Genomic DNA, 19,461 nt, shown 5'->3' on the forward strand with positions numbered 1-19,461 from the left:
AATTAGGAGTACTTGCTTTGTTTAACTCTTGTCTGGGCTTTTGTTTAAAACACAAAATCTGGAGGTGTAATTTTTTTCAGTCAATAATTTTTTTAAACGTTCCAGCTCTTCTCCCAGATCCTAACATGTTCCAAGCTGTATTTGGCTGCATATTGCCCTATCACTCAGTTGATTGTCCAGAGGCTCAATTCTGCAGTGTTACAATTGTATCCTTTTATATCTAAATCATGCAGAACCTCACCTAAGAGTGCCTGATGTCGCTGTAGAAGGTCTGAAACTGGAAAATGTTCAAATTGTCCTTACATTTCTTACCTTAACTTGACACCAAAGAAAAATATGATGTGACATTTGGGAGGAGACCTGAATTTTGCCGGTAGCTGTTGGAACACTGTAGTTCTTTCTGCAAGACACTGGGGCAGGAACTGATTGTAAATAGTTAATACAACTTATTGCCAACACTGTTGGTACTGCTGGAAGAAGAATTGTAGCTTTGCAATGGGTTCTGTCATCCATAAACTGTTCAGATTTTAGTTTGCTCCCAGCTTCCCACCTGTTATTTTGTTCACCGAAGTTCAAAGGCAAATGTAAATACTTGTGGTTACAAAGATGTGAAGGCCAGGAAACCTTTTAACTGGTGCAACCACCTTGTTTATCATTTTTTTAAAATAAGAAGCGAGAATAAAAATATATATTACACAATAATTCTGTGAACTTCAGTCTAAGAGGGGTGGAGGGGAAGTGTTTTCGGTTGTCTACTCGATTGCATTTAATGAGGTGAAAATGGCTTAACTGATTGGATGGTTCATTCTGCAGAGTGGTTTGAATTTAGAAATAGCTGAGCAGGATTATAGAGCTGGGAAAGTATTTTGCTGGCATTTAGTGGTTGATCATGCATGAATTCAGTGTGACACATATTCAGTCCAAAATCTGTACAATCTGATGTTACCCTTTAACTGCCATTGTTGAGTAAGAATTTACTTCAGCATCAAGCAGGACACATGGAGTTTTGCACCCATATATTGTGCAGAGCAGAGGTCCTGTTGAGAGAGCTACCCCAAGTCATCATCGTGGATGCACAACTGGAGAATCATTGGCAGAGGTCATGCAGCAGATTACTCCTTGTGTTTTCCTCCTTCCTACAGTTAAAGGGAAACAAATTCAAAACAGAAGGAATCAAATAAGATTGCAAACGAGTGACCAAGTGATAAACCGGCATGTCCCTGGTTACTCCTTACCCTTGAGCTGAGGTAGTAAATGTTTAGTCAGAATCATGGTTGGGATTCTGGTTTTAACTGCCACGCTGCTGATCCAGAGACGGAGAGCAATCAGTTAGGATCTATTTGTGGCAATTGTATGAAGGGAGCATTGAGCTTCACAACACTGCCCTCCATGGAAAATATCTTTTGCAACATTCCTGGGATCATTTACTCAGACAAAACATCCAAAGCATCAAGATTTTAACACGGAGTCAGAAATATGGCTTTTAAAGTTGATGGAGGGTAGAAATAGATCAATTGCCAGATATCTCCAGATGGCATCAATATTGGTCAGAGCTAGATCAATGAGGCTACAGCACCAGTTTGGTGACGAGTTAAACAAAATGTTTTCACAATTCCTCTGATACTTCGAAGCAATAGGCTGGAGTTGTACAAAGAGAGCTCTACAAATCGCTGGCTTCGACTGTATTCATGGGAAACTGCTTCACACAAAGTGACTGCTTTCCAGTATCAAAGTTTGCAGCAGTGTTTTGTGGTGGAGTCCTGAAGCTGTAGTGCATTCTGAACCCATACACTAATAAGTAATTCAGGCATCAATTCTAATGCCGCTTCCGAAATCCGATGCAACAGCTTCACATCACAAACTAAAATAGCAGATTAAAAAAAAGCTGCCTGGCATTGATCTTTCAGCTGGAGTAGTGGAAGGGTTAACCCAAAAGTTGAATGATTTCCTCAATTGCCTTGAAATCTAGCCCAGCAGTATAATAAGTCTCGGGCCACTGCAATTAGCCTTTACCTGTCAGCCCTTGTCACACAGGGGAACGAGTTATTGGACTGGCTGCTTTGATCATGGCTGCGCTCTTTATATACTTAATAAACAACAGCCCAGAGGGATTGTATGCTGCATTTGTTGGAACAAAACAAAATCGAAAATTTTGAAGGGACCCCCTCACAGTTGTTAAGGGTTTTGCTTTACAGTGACCAGCATCGCTAACTGAGCCTGAAGTTTGGTGTTTGAGTTCCATCCGAGGATTTGCTGGGCCAAGGCAGGTGTGTTCATAATGCAACCCAACAGTATCAACTTGCAAATCATTCCCAGTGTTGAGCAGTAACAGCGGGAGAGATTCCTGGTCAGCCACGAGATGGAGAAAAGATGGCAACTCTACAATCACTCTCTGTACCTCTCTAGACCGCAACATGTGTTAAGAGTATATGTCGTCACTTCCTGAGTGATCTGCAACACACTATCTCTCACAGTTTTTACTTTATATCTTAGTGCTGACTTTTATCATCATTCGTTCATTCACTCATTCATGAGATATGGGCATCACTGGCCAGCCAGCATCTATTGCTCATCTGTAGTTTCTCTTGAAGGAGATGGTGAGCAACCACCTTGAGCCATGCAGGTCTTTGGGGAATGAGGACATGCAGATTGCTGTTAGGGAGTGTAAGGTTTTGATCCAGCCAGCATGGAAGAACAACAATACAATTCCTAGTCAGGGTGGCATGCATCTTCAATGGGAACTTGATGGTAATTCTGTTCCCATTTGTCTTCTGCCCTTGGCCTTCTCGGTGGGAGAGATTATGGGTTTGGAAGGGTGATTGATATGGGTCTTTGTCATACTATTGCCAGAGTCTGACACAGTCCAAGTGCTCAGAAATTAGCACAGCTCTCAGTTCAGACAATCAGGTTTCTCATTCTCTCTGAGTGCATGACCAGTGATGAGAATTCCCCAGTGAGTTGGAGCAAAAATTAACAAATTCCCATACAACACTCCCTGGCTAGGAACTGCATAAGTTAAATATAGGGTGATACCCATCAACAACTCCTATCAAACACCCCAAGACAAAATCTCTCACAGCTCTGTTCCATGGAAAGTACAGCATTGATTACAAAGGAGCCAGTTTTAAAGTGCCATGGATTTCCAACAGACACTGCTCCAATGAGTTGATTCCTTGGTGGACAAAGGCAGCAGGAAACTGTGCATTGCTTAACTGGGAGACTTCATGTAAAGGCCACCAGTTGACTTGATGCCCAGAGGACACCAAGAAACTGCTGGCAGGAGATCTGAAGGCTGCCAGATAAATTCCATGCAAAGGGTTTCAGAAAGGGCTCACAGAAGGAAGGTCTAGGATAGGGATGCAATACTTTAACCCTCGGAAACCACCTTTCTGGGTGCATCACAGCATGGTATGGCATCTGCTCTTCCCAAGACCACAAGAAATTACAGAGAGTTATGAACAAAGCCCAGTCCATGATGTAAACCAGCCTCCCATCCATTGACTCTATCTATACTTCCCACTACCTTAGGAAAGCAACCAACATCACCAAAGACCCCTCTCACCTCAGTTATACTCTTTTCCATCCTCTCTGTTGGGCAGAGGATATAAAATGTTGAATACTTGTATGAACAGATTCAAAAACAGCTTCTTCCCCACTGCTATAGACTTTTGAACAGAGCTCTTAAGTGTTAATGTTGATCTTTCTCTCTCTGCCCTTTCTTTGCGGCTGTAACACTGCACTCTGTCCTGCTACCCTGAAGCACTTTGTATGGTACGATCTGCCTGTATAGGGTGCAAAACATCACTTTTCACTGTATCGCGACACATGTGACAACAATAAAACAAATCAAATCCAAATCAGGAATGTTCAAGACATGGAAGTCCACAGACTGTTTGGTCCTCACAGGAAACTGGAGCTGGAGCTGGATGAATTTTAGATCAGTTGGGAGGCTGAGGGGGTGATAGAGAGGAATTATAGGGAGAAAGTCACACCTAAGTTACAGGATAATGGTAGCTAGGTGACCGTCAGGAGAGGGAAAGTGAATAGGCAGACAGTGCAGGGAGCCCCCTGTGTTTGTCACCCTCAACAGCAAGTATACTGTATTGGATACTGTTGTGGGGGGAATGGGTTCTAGATTAGAGTGGTGCTGGTAAAACACAGCAGTTCAGGCTGCATCTGAGGAGCAGGAAAATCGACGTTTCGGGCAAAATCCCTTCATCAGGCCCTCTATTCCTGATTGAAGAGCTTTTGCCTGAAACATTGATTTTCCTGTTCCCCGGATGCTGCCTGAACTGCTTTGCTTTTCCAGCACCACTCTATTCTAGAATCTGGTTTCCAGCATCTGCAGTCCTTGTTTTTATCTAGTGGGAGGAATGGGGACCTACCTGGGAAAGGCCACAGTGGCCATGTCTCTAGCACTGAGCCTGGCTCTGTGGCTCAGAAGGGAAGTGGGGAGAGTAGGAGAGCAATACTGATAGGAGATTCAATGGTGAGAGGAACAGACAGGAGATTCTGTGGTCCCGAACAAAACTCCGGGATGGTATGTTGCCTCCCGGGTGCCAGCGTCAGGGATTCTCGGATCGAGTCTACAGGATTCTTAAGGGGGCGTGAGAGCACCCAGAAGTTGTGGTACACATCAGTGACATAGCTAGGAAAAAGGATGAGGGCCTGAAAAGAGAATATAGGGAGTTAGGTTGGAAGCTAGAAGGCAGGACGAGCAGAGTAGTAATCTCAGGATTGCTACCAGTGCCATGTGCTAGTGAGGCTAGGAACAGTGAGCAAGTGCAGCTGAACACATGGCTGCAGGGCTGTTGTAGCAGGGAGGGCCTCAGATATGTGGATCATGGGATACCTTCTGGGGAAGGTGGGACATGTACAAGAAGGAGGGGTTGCACCTAAACTGGAGGGGCACCAATATCCTGGGTGCGAGGTTTGCTAGAGCTCTTTGGGAGGGTTTGGCAGGAGGGTGGGGACTGGAACTATGGATTGGAGGACAGGGTAGCTAGTGAACATCCAGATACGGCGTGCAGAGAGTCTGTGAGGAAGGGTAGACAGTTGATAGGCAAAGCTGCAGTCAGTGTGATGCATTGAAGTGTGTCTATTTTAACGCAAGAAGGACCAGGAATTAGGGTGATGAACTTAGAGCAGGGATCAGTACTTGGAACTATGATGTTGTAGACATTAGGGAGACATGGAAATCACAGGGGCAGGAATAGTTGTTGGATATTCCAGGGTTTAGATGTTTCAAAAGGATTAGGGAGGGAGGTAAAAGAGGTGGGGGAGTGGCATTGCTACTTAGAGATAGTATCACAGCTGCAGAAAGGGAGGTCGTTGAGGTGAGTTTGTCAACAGTCAGTATGGGTAGAAGTCAGAAACAGGAAAGGAGCAGTCACTTTATTGGGAGTTTTCTACAGATTCTCCAGTAGAAACAGAGACACAGAGGGGCAGATTGGGAGGAAGATTTTGGAAAGGTGCAGAAGTAACAGGGTTGTTGCCATGTGTGACTTTAACTTCCCTCCTGATTGGAACCTCCTTAGTGCAAATAGTTTGGAAGCAACAATCTTTGTCAGATTTGTCCAGGAAGGGTTCCTGACACAATATGTAGATAAGCTGACTAGAGAGGAGGCCATTTTGAACTTAGTGCTTGGCAACAAACTAGCCAGGGTCAGATCTCTTGGTGGGAGAGCATTTTGATGATAGTGATCACAACTCCTTGACCTTTACTTAGTCATGGAGAGGGATCGGAGCAGACGGTATTTAATTGGGGGAGGGGGAATTACAATGCTATTAGGCTGGCACCAGGGTGCCTAAATTGGGAACAGATGTTCTCAGGAAAATGCACGACAGAAATGTGGAGGTTGTTTAGGGAGCATTTGCTGACAGTGCTGGATAGGTTTGTCCCACTGAGGCAAGGAAGGGATGGTAGGGTGAAGGAACCTTGGGTGGCAAGGGATGTAGAACATTAGTCAAGAGGAAGAGGGAAGCTTACTTAAGGTTGAGGAGGCAAGGATCAGACAGGGCTTCAGAGGTTTACAAAGTAGCCAGGAAGGAACTGTAGAATGGACTGAGGAGAGCTAGACGGGGGCATGAAATTCTTTAGGGGGTAGGATTAAGGAAAATCCTAAAGCATTCTACACTTATGTGAGGAACAACAGGATGGCCAGAGTGAGGGTAGGGCTGATCAACGATAATGGAGGGAACTTGTGCCCTAAGTTGGAGGAAGTAGGGGAGGTCCTTAATGAAGACTTTGCTTCAGTATTCACTACTGAGAGGGACCTTTTCATTTGTGAGGACAGGGTAAACCAGGTTGAAACGCTCGAACAGATTGATGTTAAAAAGGAAGATGTGTTGAAAATTTTGAAAAATGTAAGGATAGATAAGTCTCCTGGACCAGATGGGATATACCCAAGGTTACTAAAGGAAGTGAGGCAAGAGATTGCTGCGCCTTTGGTGATGATCTTTGCATCCTCACTGTCCACTGGAGTAGTGCTAGATGATTGGGGGGTGGCAAATGTTATTCTTTTGTTCAAGAAAGGGAATAAGGATAATCCTGAGAATAACAGACCAGTCAGTCTTACATCTGTGGTGGGCAAATTATTAGAGAGGATTGGAAAAGTACATTTTGGTTAAAGCTAGTCAGCATAGCTTTGTGAGGGGGCAGGTCATGCCTCACAACCTTGTTGAATTCTTTGAGGATGTAACAAAACACATTGATGAAGGGAGAGCAGTAGATGTAGTGTACATTAAATTTAGGGGACATTTGATAAGGTTCCCTGTGGTAAGCTCTTTCAGTAAGTAAGGAGGCATGGGATACAGGGAAATCTGGCTGTCTGGATACAGAATTGGTGGGCCCATAGAATACAGAGGGTGGTAGTAGATGGAAAGTATTCAATCTGGAGCTCAGTGACCTGTGGTGTTCCGCAAGGAACTGTTCTGGGACCTCTGCTCTTTGTGCTTTTTATAAATGATTTGGATGAGGAAGTGGAAGGGTGAGTTTGTACATTTGTCGATGACATGAAAATTGGTGTAGTTGTGGATAGTGTGGAGTGCTGTTATAGATTGCAAGAAGCCATTGACAGGATGTAGAACTGGGCTGATAAGTGGCAGATAGAATTCAAACTGGAAAAGTATGAAATGATTCATTTTGGAAGGTCGAATTTGAATGCAAATTACAGGGTTAAAGGCAGGATTCTTGGCAGTGTAGAGGGACAGCGGGATCTTGGAGTCTATGTCTATGGCAGGGGGATTGAGTTTAAGAGATATGAGGTTATGCTGCAGCTCTGTAGAGCTCTGGTCAGACCAGACTTGGAATATTGTGATCAGTTCTGGTCACCTTATTATAGGAAGGATGTGGAAGCTTTAGAGAGGGTGCAGAGGAGGTTTACCAGGATGCTGCCTGGACTGGAGGGTATGTCTTATGAAGAAAGTTTGAGGGAGCTAGGGCTTTTCTCATTGGAGCATAGAAGGGTGAAAGGCGACGTGATAGAGGTGTACAAGATGATGAGAGGCACAGATGGGGTGGATAATCAGAGACTTTTTCTCAGGGCAGAAATGGCTATCAAAAGGGGACATAATTTTAAGGTGACTGGAGGAAGGTTTGGGGAGAAGTCTGAGGTAGGTTCTTTACGCAGAGTGGTGGATGTGTGGAATGCACTGCCAGTGGTGGTAGTAAAGTCAGACACATTAGGGACATTTAAGCGACTTTTGGATAGGCACATGGATGATAGTAAAATGTAGGTTAGTTTGATCTTCGATAAAAAGTCAGCACAACATCGAGGGCTGAAGGGCCAATACTGTGCTGTACTGTTCTATGTTCTGACAGGAGTGCAACTTCTCCAGTCAGGCTCTCTATGTGTTGTGGTCCCCATCACATAAACCGAGTCCAATTTTCATGAATTTAAGCAATCACCTGCAACCCTAACCAGTTGATATGAAGAAAGGCCACCGTTGCAGCAGATAACCAAGCTCCAAGTTCCATTTTCACTGCCCAGCTTCCCAATTTCCACCAGGCAAGCAAGATTAAAACCAATAAAGAATAAAGGTCTCTTTGCAATGTCTAATCAGAGATTCTTAGATTTGGTACTTTTTAAAATTATTATTTATTCATGGAATGTAGATGTTGTGACTGGGGATTTATTGCCCATCCCTAACTGTCCTTGAGAAAGTGATGGGGAGTTGCTGCCTCCAACTGTTGTGGTCTATGTTATGGAGGGCCAAGAGCTGTTCAGACATGAGGTCCAGGAGTCAGACCCAGCGACAATCTAGGAATGGCCAATAAAGTTTCATCTCCGAATCGTGAATCACTCAGAGGGTCACCAGCAGATGCTCCCACCCATCTGCTGCTCTTATCCTGCATGTTAGATCATGGGTTTGGATGGTGCTGGTGGAGGATTCATGGTGAGTTCTTGCAGTGCATCTTGTAGATGGTACCCACTGCTGCTATTATGTGAAGTGGAGGAAGAGAGGTATTAAGACAGTATGTGGCGTGCTGATCCTGTGGACTGTTTTGTCCTGGATGGTATTGAGCCTCTTGTGTGTTATTGGGTTGTGATATGCACTATGAGTTGGATACAAGGTAAACCTTCCTGTACACTGTCCCATTGTATTGTGGGAAATGATCAATCACTGTCCACCCTGCCTTTTCTGACTTGCAATTCCGTCACTTTAATTTCTTTTCGTTTCTCAGCTCAATTACTCCTTCAGCAGCAATAGTGAGTAGAATTAATCAAGGTAGAAATTTGTGAATGTTGGTCATTCTTTCTTGCACATGCGTGACTTTTAAAAAGGATTTCCAGATGGTGAGGAATTCTTGCTTAGCTCTGGGTGTTTAATGTGGGACAACTGATTGTGCCAGTGGAAAGTTAGTGCATTGAGTCAGTTTGTCATGAGTGAAGTGTGGCCATTTTTTTTTTCAGGAGTTTTGTGGAAAATTGGACGCTGTTCAGGATGTAGTCAGTTCTTTGAAGAAGCAGCTGGGGGAGAGTGAGAGTGAGCGGAGGCAACTCGAGCAGAAGATGGTGAAGCTGAAAGATGAATTGGAGTCTTCAGGCCGGGCCCGGGATGATGCCAAGAGGGATGCAGCGCGCTATCGATCCTCTCTGGAAATCATTGGAAGGTGGGATTTGGCATATTTCTGGAAAAGACAGAATGTACCAAGGAATGAATTTCAAGGCTGTGCCACCATGTGTTAAAGATGTTTATTTTGTTTCAAGATATAATCAAAGTGAGTTGACTGAATCCAGGATTCAGCCTTTCCCTGGCATCACTATTTATAATCAAGTAGTGTACTTATTTACCTGAAGTTTGAGGGTCACACATACCGATTTCAGTGGCTGCTGAGCCCTGCACTTGCTAATTGCAAAATCTGTAAGACTGAGAGCAGCCTGAGAGAGAAAGATAGAACAAATTTATGGTAAGACAGATATTATCTCACTGAAATGTGGGAAACAGGTTGCTAACGCCTCGCTGCTGGAATCTGTTTACTTACAAAATTGTGGTTTATTACTGATGCACATTTCAGACTCAGTTATTATTGTCCCAGAATTTGCTCTCGGAGGGAGTTCTACACCTTGGAACTACCTTCTTACAAATGCATAGAGTGGCCAGGATTTTACCAGTCGCCGGCGGGTGGCAATGGGTGCCGACAAAACAGCATGAGGCTGTGCCAATTGGCTGGCAGCGTGACCCTGCTGCTGGAAGTGGGGTGTGTGTGGTGGAGGGGGGGGGGGGGGGGGGGGGGGGTGGAGCTTCCCCAGCTGTGGATCTAGAAATGGAGAGGCTGCTTGGCCCATGGAGTAGAGAGGCTCGTTTCCATCTAAGGAAGCCCGCTTTCAGAATTTTGGCAATGGTGCAGTCAACGCCATTATGTGGACAGACCTCCACCTAAATGGAGCAGGCAGTGGGCAACAATGTGATCGGCACTCTGTCTAATCTCGGCCCGGTGGCGTAGGCTTTCCTTGCTGTTTGCTCACTGAAGTCTTAGCCTTCTCACCAGGAGAGGTCCTCCCCTGCTAAGATGAGCAAGAGATCTCAAGATCTGGGCCAGGCCAGTAAAACAAACAAACAAAAAAAAACCCTTAGGTCAAGTTTCATTTGGAAAACCCACCAGTGAGATGGTTGGAAATCCAGAAGACCACTGTGCCTGCTTGCAGAGCTTTTCTGGATCTGGCATCCCCAAGCCACTCCTGGATGGTCACCTCCATTTATCTGGTATCACCCACACACCAAGATAAGAAGATTTGCCACACCATCTGCTGCCATCGGCAGCAAAATAAAAGAATCACTCATTGGGGGCCTTCTCTGTGAAAATTAGCTGCCTACCATCTTGGAGCAAGCTTTTTACGTGCTCCCCCAGCAAACGGATCACACTGACAGCCAATTGCCTTAGCCTCGTGGAACTTTTCCACAAGGTCTTGTAAAATCCTGGCCACTTGGTGCCATTTGTCAGACAACACGTCAGAGCTACACACCTCTTACCAAATGTAAATTTGGGGGCAAGAATGACCAATCGAATCAGAGTCTTGCCTCCAGCAGAAATGAGTCACTGATAAACCGCAATTCCGCAAGTAGAGTGCAGGATTCTTTGTTCCCAGCAAGTTCAGTGTGACGATACTGCTTTGCCCTTAATCCATTCAATCCTTCTCACACAGGCTGCCCTCCGAGTTCACAATCTTCCTGCTTAATTCCTCATCTCCACATCATGAGAGCCCTTTTCTCAGTTTCCCAGGGTGGCACCTGATACCTAAACCAACCTGCAAAGGAGTTGCAGGATGCCAGAGAACAGTCAATCCCAAACAACCCTGCCTCTGGTTGTGATGGGGCAAATACAATGGTACTGGCCTCAGGACCTCAGAATATCCCAAGCCCTGCTAGGCCAATGAAATACTTTTACAAAGTGTAGTTGCCGTGGTAATATGTGTGACATCGTGCCCAAATGCACAAAGTAAGGTCATGCATCTGTTTGGGTCATGTTGATTTGATTTGATGACAGGAAGTGGATAATAGCTTCCCCTCTCTTCTTAAAATGACATGAAATATTTTATATCCATCTGAAGTGGCCTGGTTTTAAAATCCCTTTGACAAAAAAGACAACCCTCGCAACCAATCTCGAACTCTCTCAGTACAGCAGTGCTGTGTCTGCCTAGATTTTTGTACTCACGTCTCTGAAGTGGAACTTGGATACACTACCTTCTGACTCAGTGCTACCCACTGAGCCACGGCTACCAGCCAAAGATGATCTCTGAATTTGAGTCAATTTTCTCGCAGCTGCCCGGCAAGTTAATTAGAAATGTGTTTGAACAGTGAATGCCATTCTGTACATCCAAATAAAATTAAGAAACACATTTCCCAACAGCTTTGAGACTGTAGAGTTTATTCATGTGAGTGCACGTGTGTTGGTCAGGAAAGAAATGTTGCTCTGTGGATTTCTGCCAGTTGGAAACTCAAAGCCTCTTTGTAGAGATGGCAGTGGGTGGATGAACACCTAGTAAGACTGTTGTGTTTTGGCTCACATTTGATCCAAAGTTTTTTTTTTGTTTTTAAAGCAATTCTTTAAAGATCCAGAGACACTTATACACTACTCCCACTGACTAGTAACTACAACTAAACAGTCCAGGGTTTACGTCTTATCACGAGTCTTATTTCTCACTTTAAGGCAGGTTTCCTTAAGAAAACATTGGTATAATCTCGCATTGGCAAATCTGTGCTTGTTATGAAGTTAAAAGGAACATTGTGCTCAGAATTGCATGCCCTGGACCAGCAGGTCTATTAATTGCTTTTAAATAGAACCTGAGAGTTCTGATGCATGCCTACATGACTATGGAAGATGTCAACAGGAAATGTTGGAAATGCTCAGCAACTTCAGACAGTGTTTGTAGAGGAGAGAGTTAATGTTTTAGGTCAAAAACCACATAAAAAGAGGATTAGTTTCAGCTGTGCTGCCCCTTTGACAAATAAGTTTATCAACATCTACAACTTTATCCAGCCAAGCTCTTGAACGGTTTATAAAGGATTTAAATTCATAAACCCATCACTGGACTTCCTTTGGTCATCTTTGCATAACTTTCAATGAAAACACTGACATAGATCAAACAGAGAAAAATAATTATAATACCTAATATTCACACCTCTGCCATTGTTAAATCACATGTGACTGCTCCTTATACCTATGAAAATCTTCACACTGAAATATCAGTCTAGATTATGTGCTTGGTTCTCAGAATAGGAATTGAACCTATAATCTTCTGTCTCAAAATGTCAGAGTACTGTGGAATGATCCAATTTACAGTCTAAGCACTCACATAGATTAGAGGTCAGTAAATTGACTAGTTCCAACTTGATATTTTCTACCTGTAAAACTACAGGTAAGAAAATCATTGGCTCTTAAGAAATCTGTATCTCCTGAGTCTTCCTTTCTAAGAATGCTGATATCACTCAATCACAGCTCGCCCCAGATATCTGCAATGATTTCAAATCTGTACCATTGTAGTTGCTTGTCAATGCTACCACTGTGACAATTCTTTGCCGTTAACAATTGTGAATCATGTACATACCAGCTGTTGATGAGATACATTCAAAAGGTTCTTTTCCATCCTGCATCTCTCCCCCACCTCCCTCCACCCCTATTCCTGACCCCAATCCCTTCAGTGAGAAAGGTAACTTGGAGAAGTTGGTACATTCTCTGAACCAACAAATCGATAACTTGCAGATGGATGTAGAGCACGCGAAAGCCGTGAACGCTGACTTGCAACGCCAGCGAGATCACCTGGAAGATGAGAAGGAGGAGTTACACAAAGACAAAGAACAAGCCAAGAAAGAAGTTGAGAGAGGGTAAGCAGACACATTAACAAATTAATATCGATGGTGATGTTAACCATTCCGCTCCTTTAACTTTAAGCCCAGAGGGAAGATGTGTTTTAAGAAAAAGTAATACTTGGAAATTAATAGAATCACAGAATCCCCACACTGTGGAAAGATGCTACTCGGCCTATTGAGTCTGCACTTACCCTCAGAGTATCCCACCCAGACCCAACCGTCCATCCCCGCATTTACCATAACTAATCTGCCTAGCCTACATAGTACAGGGCAACTTACCGTGGCCAATCCACCTGACCTGCACATCTTTGGAGTCTGGGAGGAAACCGGAGCACCCAGGGGAAACCTATGCTGACGCAGAAAAACATGCAAACTCCACACAAACAATCATCCAAAGCTAAGATCGAACCCAGGTCTCCATCATGGTGAGGCAGTAGCGCTAATCACTGAGGCATATACTGAGCCTCCATTTTGTGGTGTAAAGACACGAGTCAGACCAGTATGTCTTATTTGCTCTTTCTGTTGTTTTTTACTTTCTGGGAACAAACGCAAGCTAGGAATTAGGGAATGGAAGAGTTCCTTTAGACTTTGCACCTATGGCTGATATACGGTTATTCATAAGTGCAGGATGATTCCAGTCCATGGAGAGATTTGTTCTGGACCCCTCTCTCTCTTGTGCAGTCTTGTGTGCGTCCCGTGGCTGTGGAATGAGAGTCTGTGGGATCCATCGATAGAATCAGGGTCTTCTGTATTCAGCAAAGTCACACTGAATACAGCATCCAGTAGATTTAGAAAAGAATATTACAGCTTGTTATCAAAACTTTGATGAAGCAAATGGTTTTTGTGGTGAGAGGGAAAGAAATTATACCTAAATATATAAAGATTAAAATGAGGCACACAAAACAATTTTATAACAATTGTAAGATTCATTAGAGAGAACCAAGCAGAATTGAGGAAGTACAGAAGATATCTGAAACAGGAAATAAGAGGGACTAGACGACAGAACATGGGTATAGGAGGAAGTGAGGGTGCCGATGCTGGAGAATCAGAGCTGAAAAGATTGGCGCTGGAAAAGCACAGCAGGTCAGGCAGCATCCCAGGAGCAGGAGAGTTGACGTTGCGGGCATAAACCCTTCATCAGGAATGTGGAGGGGGAAGGGGAATGAGAGATAAATGGGAGTGGGAGTGGGGCTAGGTTGGTAGGTAGGTGGGAAGGCAATAGGTGGATGCTGATGGGGTGGGGGTAAATGTGATATGTCGGTGGGGAGGCTGGAGCGGATAAGTGGGAATAGATTAGTGACAAACATAAGAGGGACCAAAAATAATTTACAAACAGTTGAATAATTAAGTAGTCGTCAAAGAAAAGGAAATGGATTATGGACCAGAAGGATCATCTTGTGGAGACAGATGGCATGATTTAGATAATAAATGAAGACTTTGTATCGAGAGAAGAGGATGCTGTGAAAGTATTAATAAAAGATGAGGCAGTAGAGATATTGGATAGGGTGAAAATAGATCAAGAGTTGGTACATAATGTCAGCAATCCTCGAAGTAGAAATATCACTCAGTTTGGACACATGCACCCTGTGTTACAGCAGCAAGAAAGCGAAAGATTATGTGGGCTCCGGCCACAATCTTCCAAAAAATGGGGGGTGGTTCCACAGCATTGAGAATTGGAACTGTTACATCTCAGAGTAAAGAATGAGGGGGGAGAGAGAGAGAGAGAGAGAGAAAGAAAAATTGGGCAACTATAGGCAAATCTATCTGATATCGATGGTGACTGATTTTTACAGAAAATAATCAAGAATTAAATGAATGCCCATTTTGAAGAGAATGGGTTAATAAAAGTAAGCAGAAATTTGTAATCTAGCTCTTTTAAAGCAGTGGACAGGGTTGACAAGTGCATTGCATGTATTGTTGTATTTATGAGAAGGCTACAATAAAGCACTACATTTTTGATTAAAGCAACTGTGGCAGATGATCCAATGGTTATTTATTTCCTTTGGTGCTTTCAAGGGGTCACAGAGACTGTTATTAGAATCACCACTGTTCCTGACATTATTCACATTATGACAGCCTGGGCTGGCTTGGAAAGCATGATTTCAAAGTTTGCTATTGATAGGAAATTTTGCAAAGTAGTAAACAATGTGGATGCTTTGCAACAGATTTCAGGAGACCAGTTCCAGAGTGATTGATTGACAAACAGAGACATGGCAGATTAAATTTAGTGAAGAAAAGTTATATGTGTTGGCAGGAAGAATGAGGAAAGACAATGGGCACACTAACCCAGTGAGCTGTGATTTTATCTATCTGTAAGAAATAACAGTCGAATTAAGTCATTTGGATTTTGGATTCAATAAATTCATTAAGTATTTCAAATACAACCAGGATGACTTGACAGCAGTCATTTTATGGGATGTTAAGATGCTTCTCTAATGACATTCTTTAATGTCTTCTGGATATCATTAAATGTGCTAATTCTTGCAGGCAGAAGGCATTGGAGCTAATGGAAAGCAAGAACTCATCTTTGAGAAAAGAGTTGGTCATTGTTAAAGAAGCCTTGAACAAAGCTACACTGGAGAAGGAAGTCTTACAGAATGAGAAGGTCGACCTGGCTGAGGCTCTCAGCAAGGTACGTGGCACAGAGTGCAAGAAGCCCACAGCTGATCATGAGTTTCAAGGGGATGTTTGTGCAGTATAAAGTGTGAGAACCCAACATTTAAGGGGTGTAAAGTAAGAGGGAGCACTTTTCAGAGATTCAAATCGAACGCTTGCACAAATGCAAGACCACCTGACAATAGATTCTATGACACAATATTGCAATCATCTGGATTTAAACCACTGTGATAGAAAGTGAGAATGACCTCTGGGAGCCAAGGAAAACAATGGTAACAGCAACTAATTATAAGTTCTGGCATCTGAGACTTTGAAAGTCCATGTTGACTATACAGTACTTTTTCATTATTAACTTAATTCTTGCAGTCTCTGGTCTGCATGAGTTATGAGTGCTGCATTCAAATTTATTTTTACTTCAGGACATTCGTATTATTGCTTTGGGTTCTAAAGTTTTAAATTCATTGGATTAACTCCTGTTTAAAATTATTTTTCAATTTAGCGAGACATTGTGTTTGTTTTACTTGGTATGGGCCCACTAGTATTAAAGCAAGCTTACATGTGCTTGTATTCCTTTGTTGATGCAGTCTAATGTTGGATCATTCGATTAATAGAATCCATATGCATTCTTTCTAGTAACAGCTGTATCTTTAAGAAAAATTATTTCTAAAGATTGTTTTTCTTTGAATGCATGTAATGGGTTTCATAAAGACATTGAATTCTCTTTCTGTCTTCTATGGCCACGGATGGTTTTATTTAATCTCCATCGCTTTTTCTGCAATTTGTTTGTTTTTTTCTCCCTCCCATTAATGCTATTTTTCTGATTGACACTCCTCCTTTCATCATTCAGGCTGAGCTGACTAACGCAGACTTAGAGTTGTCATTAAGCAAGCTGAAGACCGAAGAAGATGCTCTGCGAGACACTCTTGCTAAGATGAGCACATTAAATGAAGGATTAGCTCAGGATAAGGTTGAATTGAACCGTATCCTCCTGCGGGTGAGTTAACTGAGACAATCTCGGAGGATCATCACAGAGTGGGGGGTCACTTTTCCATACACACTCCCTCTTGCTGTACATGAGACTGATGAGGGTTATACATTACATGATGCCAAACAGCAAACTGTAGCATATAGATCACAATATGAAAGCCAGAAATGCATTGGGTTCGATTCCTAATCTTAGTTGATGTACCTGAGGAGATGATACCAGTATTATCATTATTAGGAGATCATTGAAAGCTGCAAGTGGCCTCAATATCACAATTGAAATAACTCCACAGAGGTCAGTATTCCATCACCAAGTCTCCCTTTATTTACTCATGAATAGTCCTTCACTTTAGTACTGCCTCATTCAGAGTCAGGGACCAGAGTGTCAGCTTCTCTGACATTGCCTTTTTTTAATATGTTATTCAAGTCTCTCTGATTGGACCAGATTAACAGCCCCAGTCAAGGAACTCACATTCTATGAGGTTCACTTAGCTGACCTAGTTACAATCACTACATTCCTCATCCATCTGAGTAATTGCCTCCGACTCAATGTCCGATATGGATGGCACGTAATGCAAGGTTCTGATCGTTTACTCCTGGAGAGACTCGGTAAACTTTCGCTCTCCTCTCCTGGCGGCAAAGGCATCAAGGTGCCTACTTCTATTGTGGATTCAGAGCACTCAACAATGCCTAACGGAGAGAGGATGAATCCACAGGTTCCAGTGGGATTTCCAACTGTTCCAAGAGGCAGGGCAAGCTTTGCTCCCGTAGCTTTTGTGAACTTGCTGCTTCCTTATGGTCCACATGCTTGTTCAGAATGGTCACACCTACCCGAACCTTATACATCACTGGTCCTGACCTCGCGTCAACCATGCCTATTACCCATGCGGGGCCATTTCTGTGATTCTTACACCAAACTTTGTCCCCCCTATCAACCTGGGTCTGTTGCTTGGCAGAGTCTTGTGTTTAGTATTGGCATTCCTGATACCATCCTCCAGCTTTCCCCACCCGCACCCCATTCCCAACCCCACCTCCACCCCCTACTCCCCAAGGTACCCGGAAGATCAGAATTAACCTGGTGCTGGAGTCTTCTTCCAACTAGCAATTCTGACAGTGCTTTCCCTGAAGTTGCATGTGGGGTGGTCCTGTAATCAAGTAAGAACCATGACAGCTTGCTATCCAGCGAGGCTGTAGGCTGTTTCTTCAAGCCAGCCTTTGAACTTTGGACTGCTCTTCCTGCAAGGCCATTGGATGAGGTATGGAGCTGTCCTTGTATGTCAAAACCTATTCAACTTTAAGAAATAACCAAATTCCTTGCTGGTAAACAATGGTCCATTATCTATGACTAGCACTTCCAGGAATCGGTTTTGTTGAAAAAGATACTCTCAGTTTTTCTATTGTCGACCCCGTGTTTGACAAAGTAACTCTCTGCACATCCAACCACTTTGAGTGGGCATCTACAGTGACTGAGAATGTTGAAGCCATGAAAGGACCTGCATAGTCAACATGCAACCGAGTCCAGGGTTTACCCGGCCATTCCCATGAATCTGCGGGAGCTGCAGGTGCTAATTTTTGCCCTTGTTGTCACTCTGGGCACTGCCCCTCCAACGCGGCTATGTCTACATCCAAGCCTGGCCTACCAGACATAACTTCTCACCAACATCTTCATTTTGAAGAGGCCTGGATGGCACTAGTAGAGTTCAGTTAGTATTTGATGGCACCTTTGCTCAGGACAATCACTCTTATTCACCATGACAATATGCTGTCCTCTATTGTGAGGTGGGTCTCTGCAGGTCCAAAAAGTCTTAATTCTACTTGTGACAGCTCTTTGGTTTCCCCATCACCACTAGCTGTTCCTGTTTTGAAAGGACTGGATGTTTCTGTGTCCTAAATCAGGGATTATTGAGCAGTCTTCTGAGTATTTTCCTCAGCCCATAGCACTTTTTTTGGTGTCTATCTGTATGTGTGTGGGAAGTGAGTTTTATGAAAAGGTTAGAGTTTTAGCTTATAGTTATGTTGATGCTTCACAATTATTTGCATGTCACTAGAATCTGTTTATTTGTAATAAATAGTAATCATTGTTCAGAAACCTGGTCTGTGCTCTCTGATAACCTAGGTCTAAAGTACAGAAAATAGGGAATGCTGTGTATTTTTATGAATTCTCTAACTTTTTAAAAATAATTCTGGCAATAGTGAGCCTTGATGTTTCAATCTTGATGGTTTCTTGGTGTCTGCTCCACAGTTCAATCAGTTCCTGGCTGGTATAAGTCTGAACTTCGCAGTCCAGCATTATCATTGTAGCACTTGATGTCCTTAACATCCTTTCATTTATCATACTCTGTATTGAACAGACTTACCAACTGAACGTTCACAGTTCTCTCTATGGCAGTGATTCCAAAGATTCACAGCTCTTTGAGTGATCAAGAAATTTCACCTCCATTCAGTTCTAAATAGCCATCTTTTTAATCTGAGACTGCAAGCCCTGGTTTTTATCTCCCTGACCTGGAGAAACATTGTCCCAGCACACACCTTTTCAAGCTGTTCCAGAGTCTTACGTATAAAGGAGATGACTTCTCCACTTTCGAGACGAAAGGCCTACTCAATCGCACCCTTGTGCTGAAGAAATATCACATCGCTATAGGTATGCAGGTTATTGTGACCCTAAATATTTTACATTAAGAACATCACTCACTATGTTATTAACACAGCAACCAGGGTCATTGAACTTCATGCTTGGCTGGCAATCATTTTGGGCAAAGATCACACTTGATGTTTTTGTTTGAAGTTCATGTGCTAGCTAACTGTTTACATCTACTTTTGGAAGAAAGTAGTATTTTGTTGATATTTGTTTGTTTTTTTCATTTTTCTACCCAGATTGGATGCCATTGTAACAGCCAGTTAATCTTATTCAAATTTATCACCAAACAAGATTAGTGAATTGGATTAGAGAACGTTGTTTCCTGTATAACTCCCATGCAATATCCCATCCATTTATCCCATCCAGGACAAAGCAGCAGCATGCTTGATTGGCACTACATCCACAAGCAT

At 43.2% G+C, this 19,461-nt stretch overlaps 1 protein-coding gene across 1 annotated transcript in view; it reads left to right on the forward strand.

Annotated features, from left to right (window-relative positions):
- The window catches only part of crocc2 (ciliary rootlet coiled-coil, rootletin family member 2), a 300,372-nt gene that overhangs the window by 121,475 nt on the left and 159,436 nt on the right, over positions 1-19,461 (forward strand). The window contains exons 13-16 of the mRNA XM_043702904.2: positions 8,916-9,115; positions 12,646-12,828; positions 15,301-15,445; positions 16,277-16,423. Coding sequence (XP_043558839.2) covers positions 8,916-9,115; positions 12,646-12,828; positions 15,301-15,445; positions 16,277-16,423 — 675 coding nt within the window. The remainder of the gene's footprint in view (positions 1-8,915; positions 9,116-12,645; positions 12,829-15,300; positions 15,446-16,276; positions 16,424-19,461) is intronic.

Source organism: Chiloscyllium plagiosum, unplaced genomic scaffold (genome assembly GCF_037043375.1).
Source record: "Chiloscyllium plagiosum isolate Xiang-an unplaced genomic scaffold, Cpla_swu_hap1 HiC_scaffold_13, whole genome shotgun sequence".
NCBI classification, from domain to species: domain Eukaryota; kingdom Metazoa; phylum Chordata; class Chondrichthyes; order Orectolobiformes; family Hemiscylliidae; genus Chiloscyllium; species Chiloscyllium plagiosum.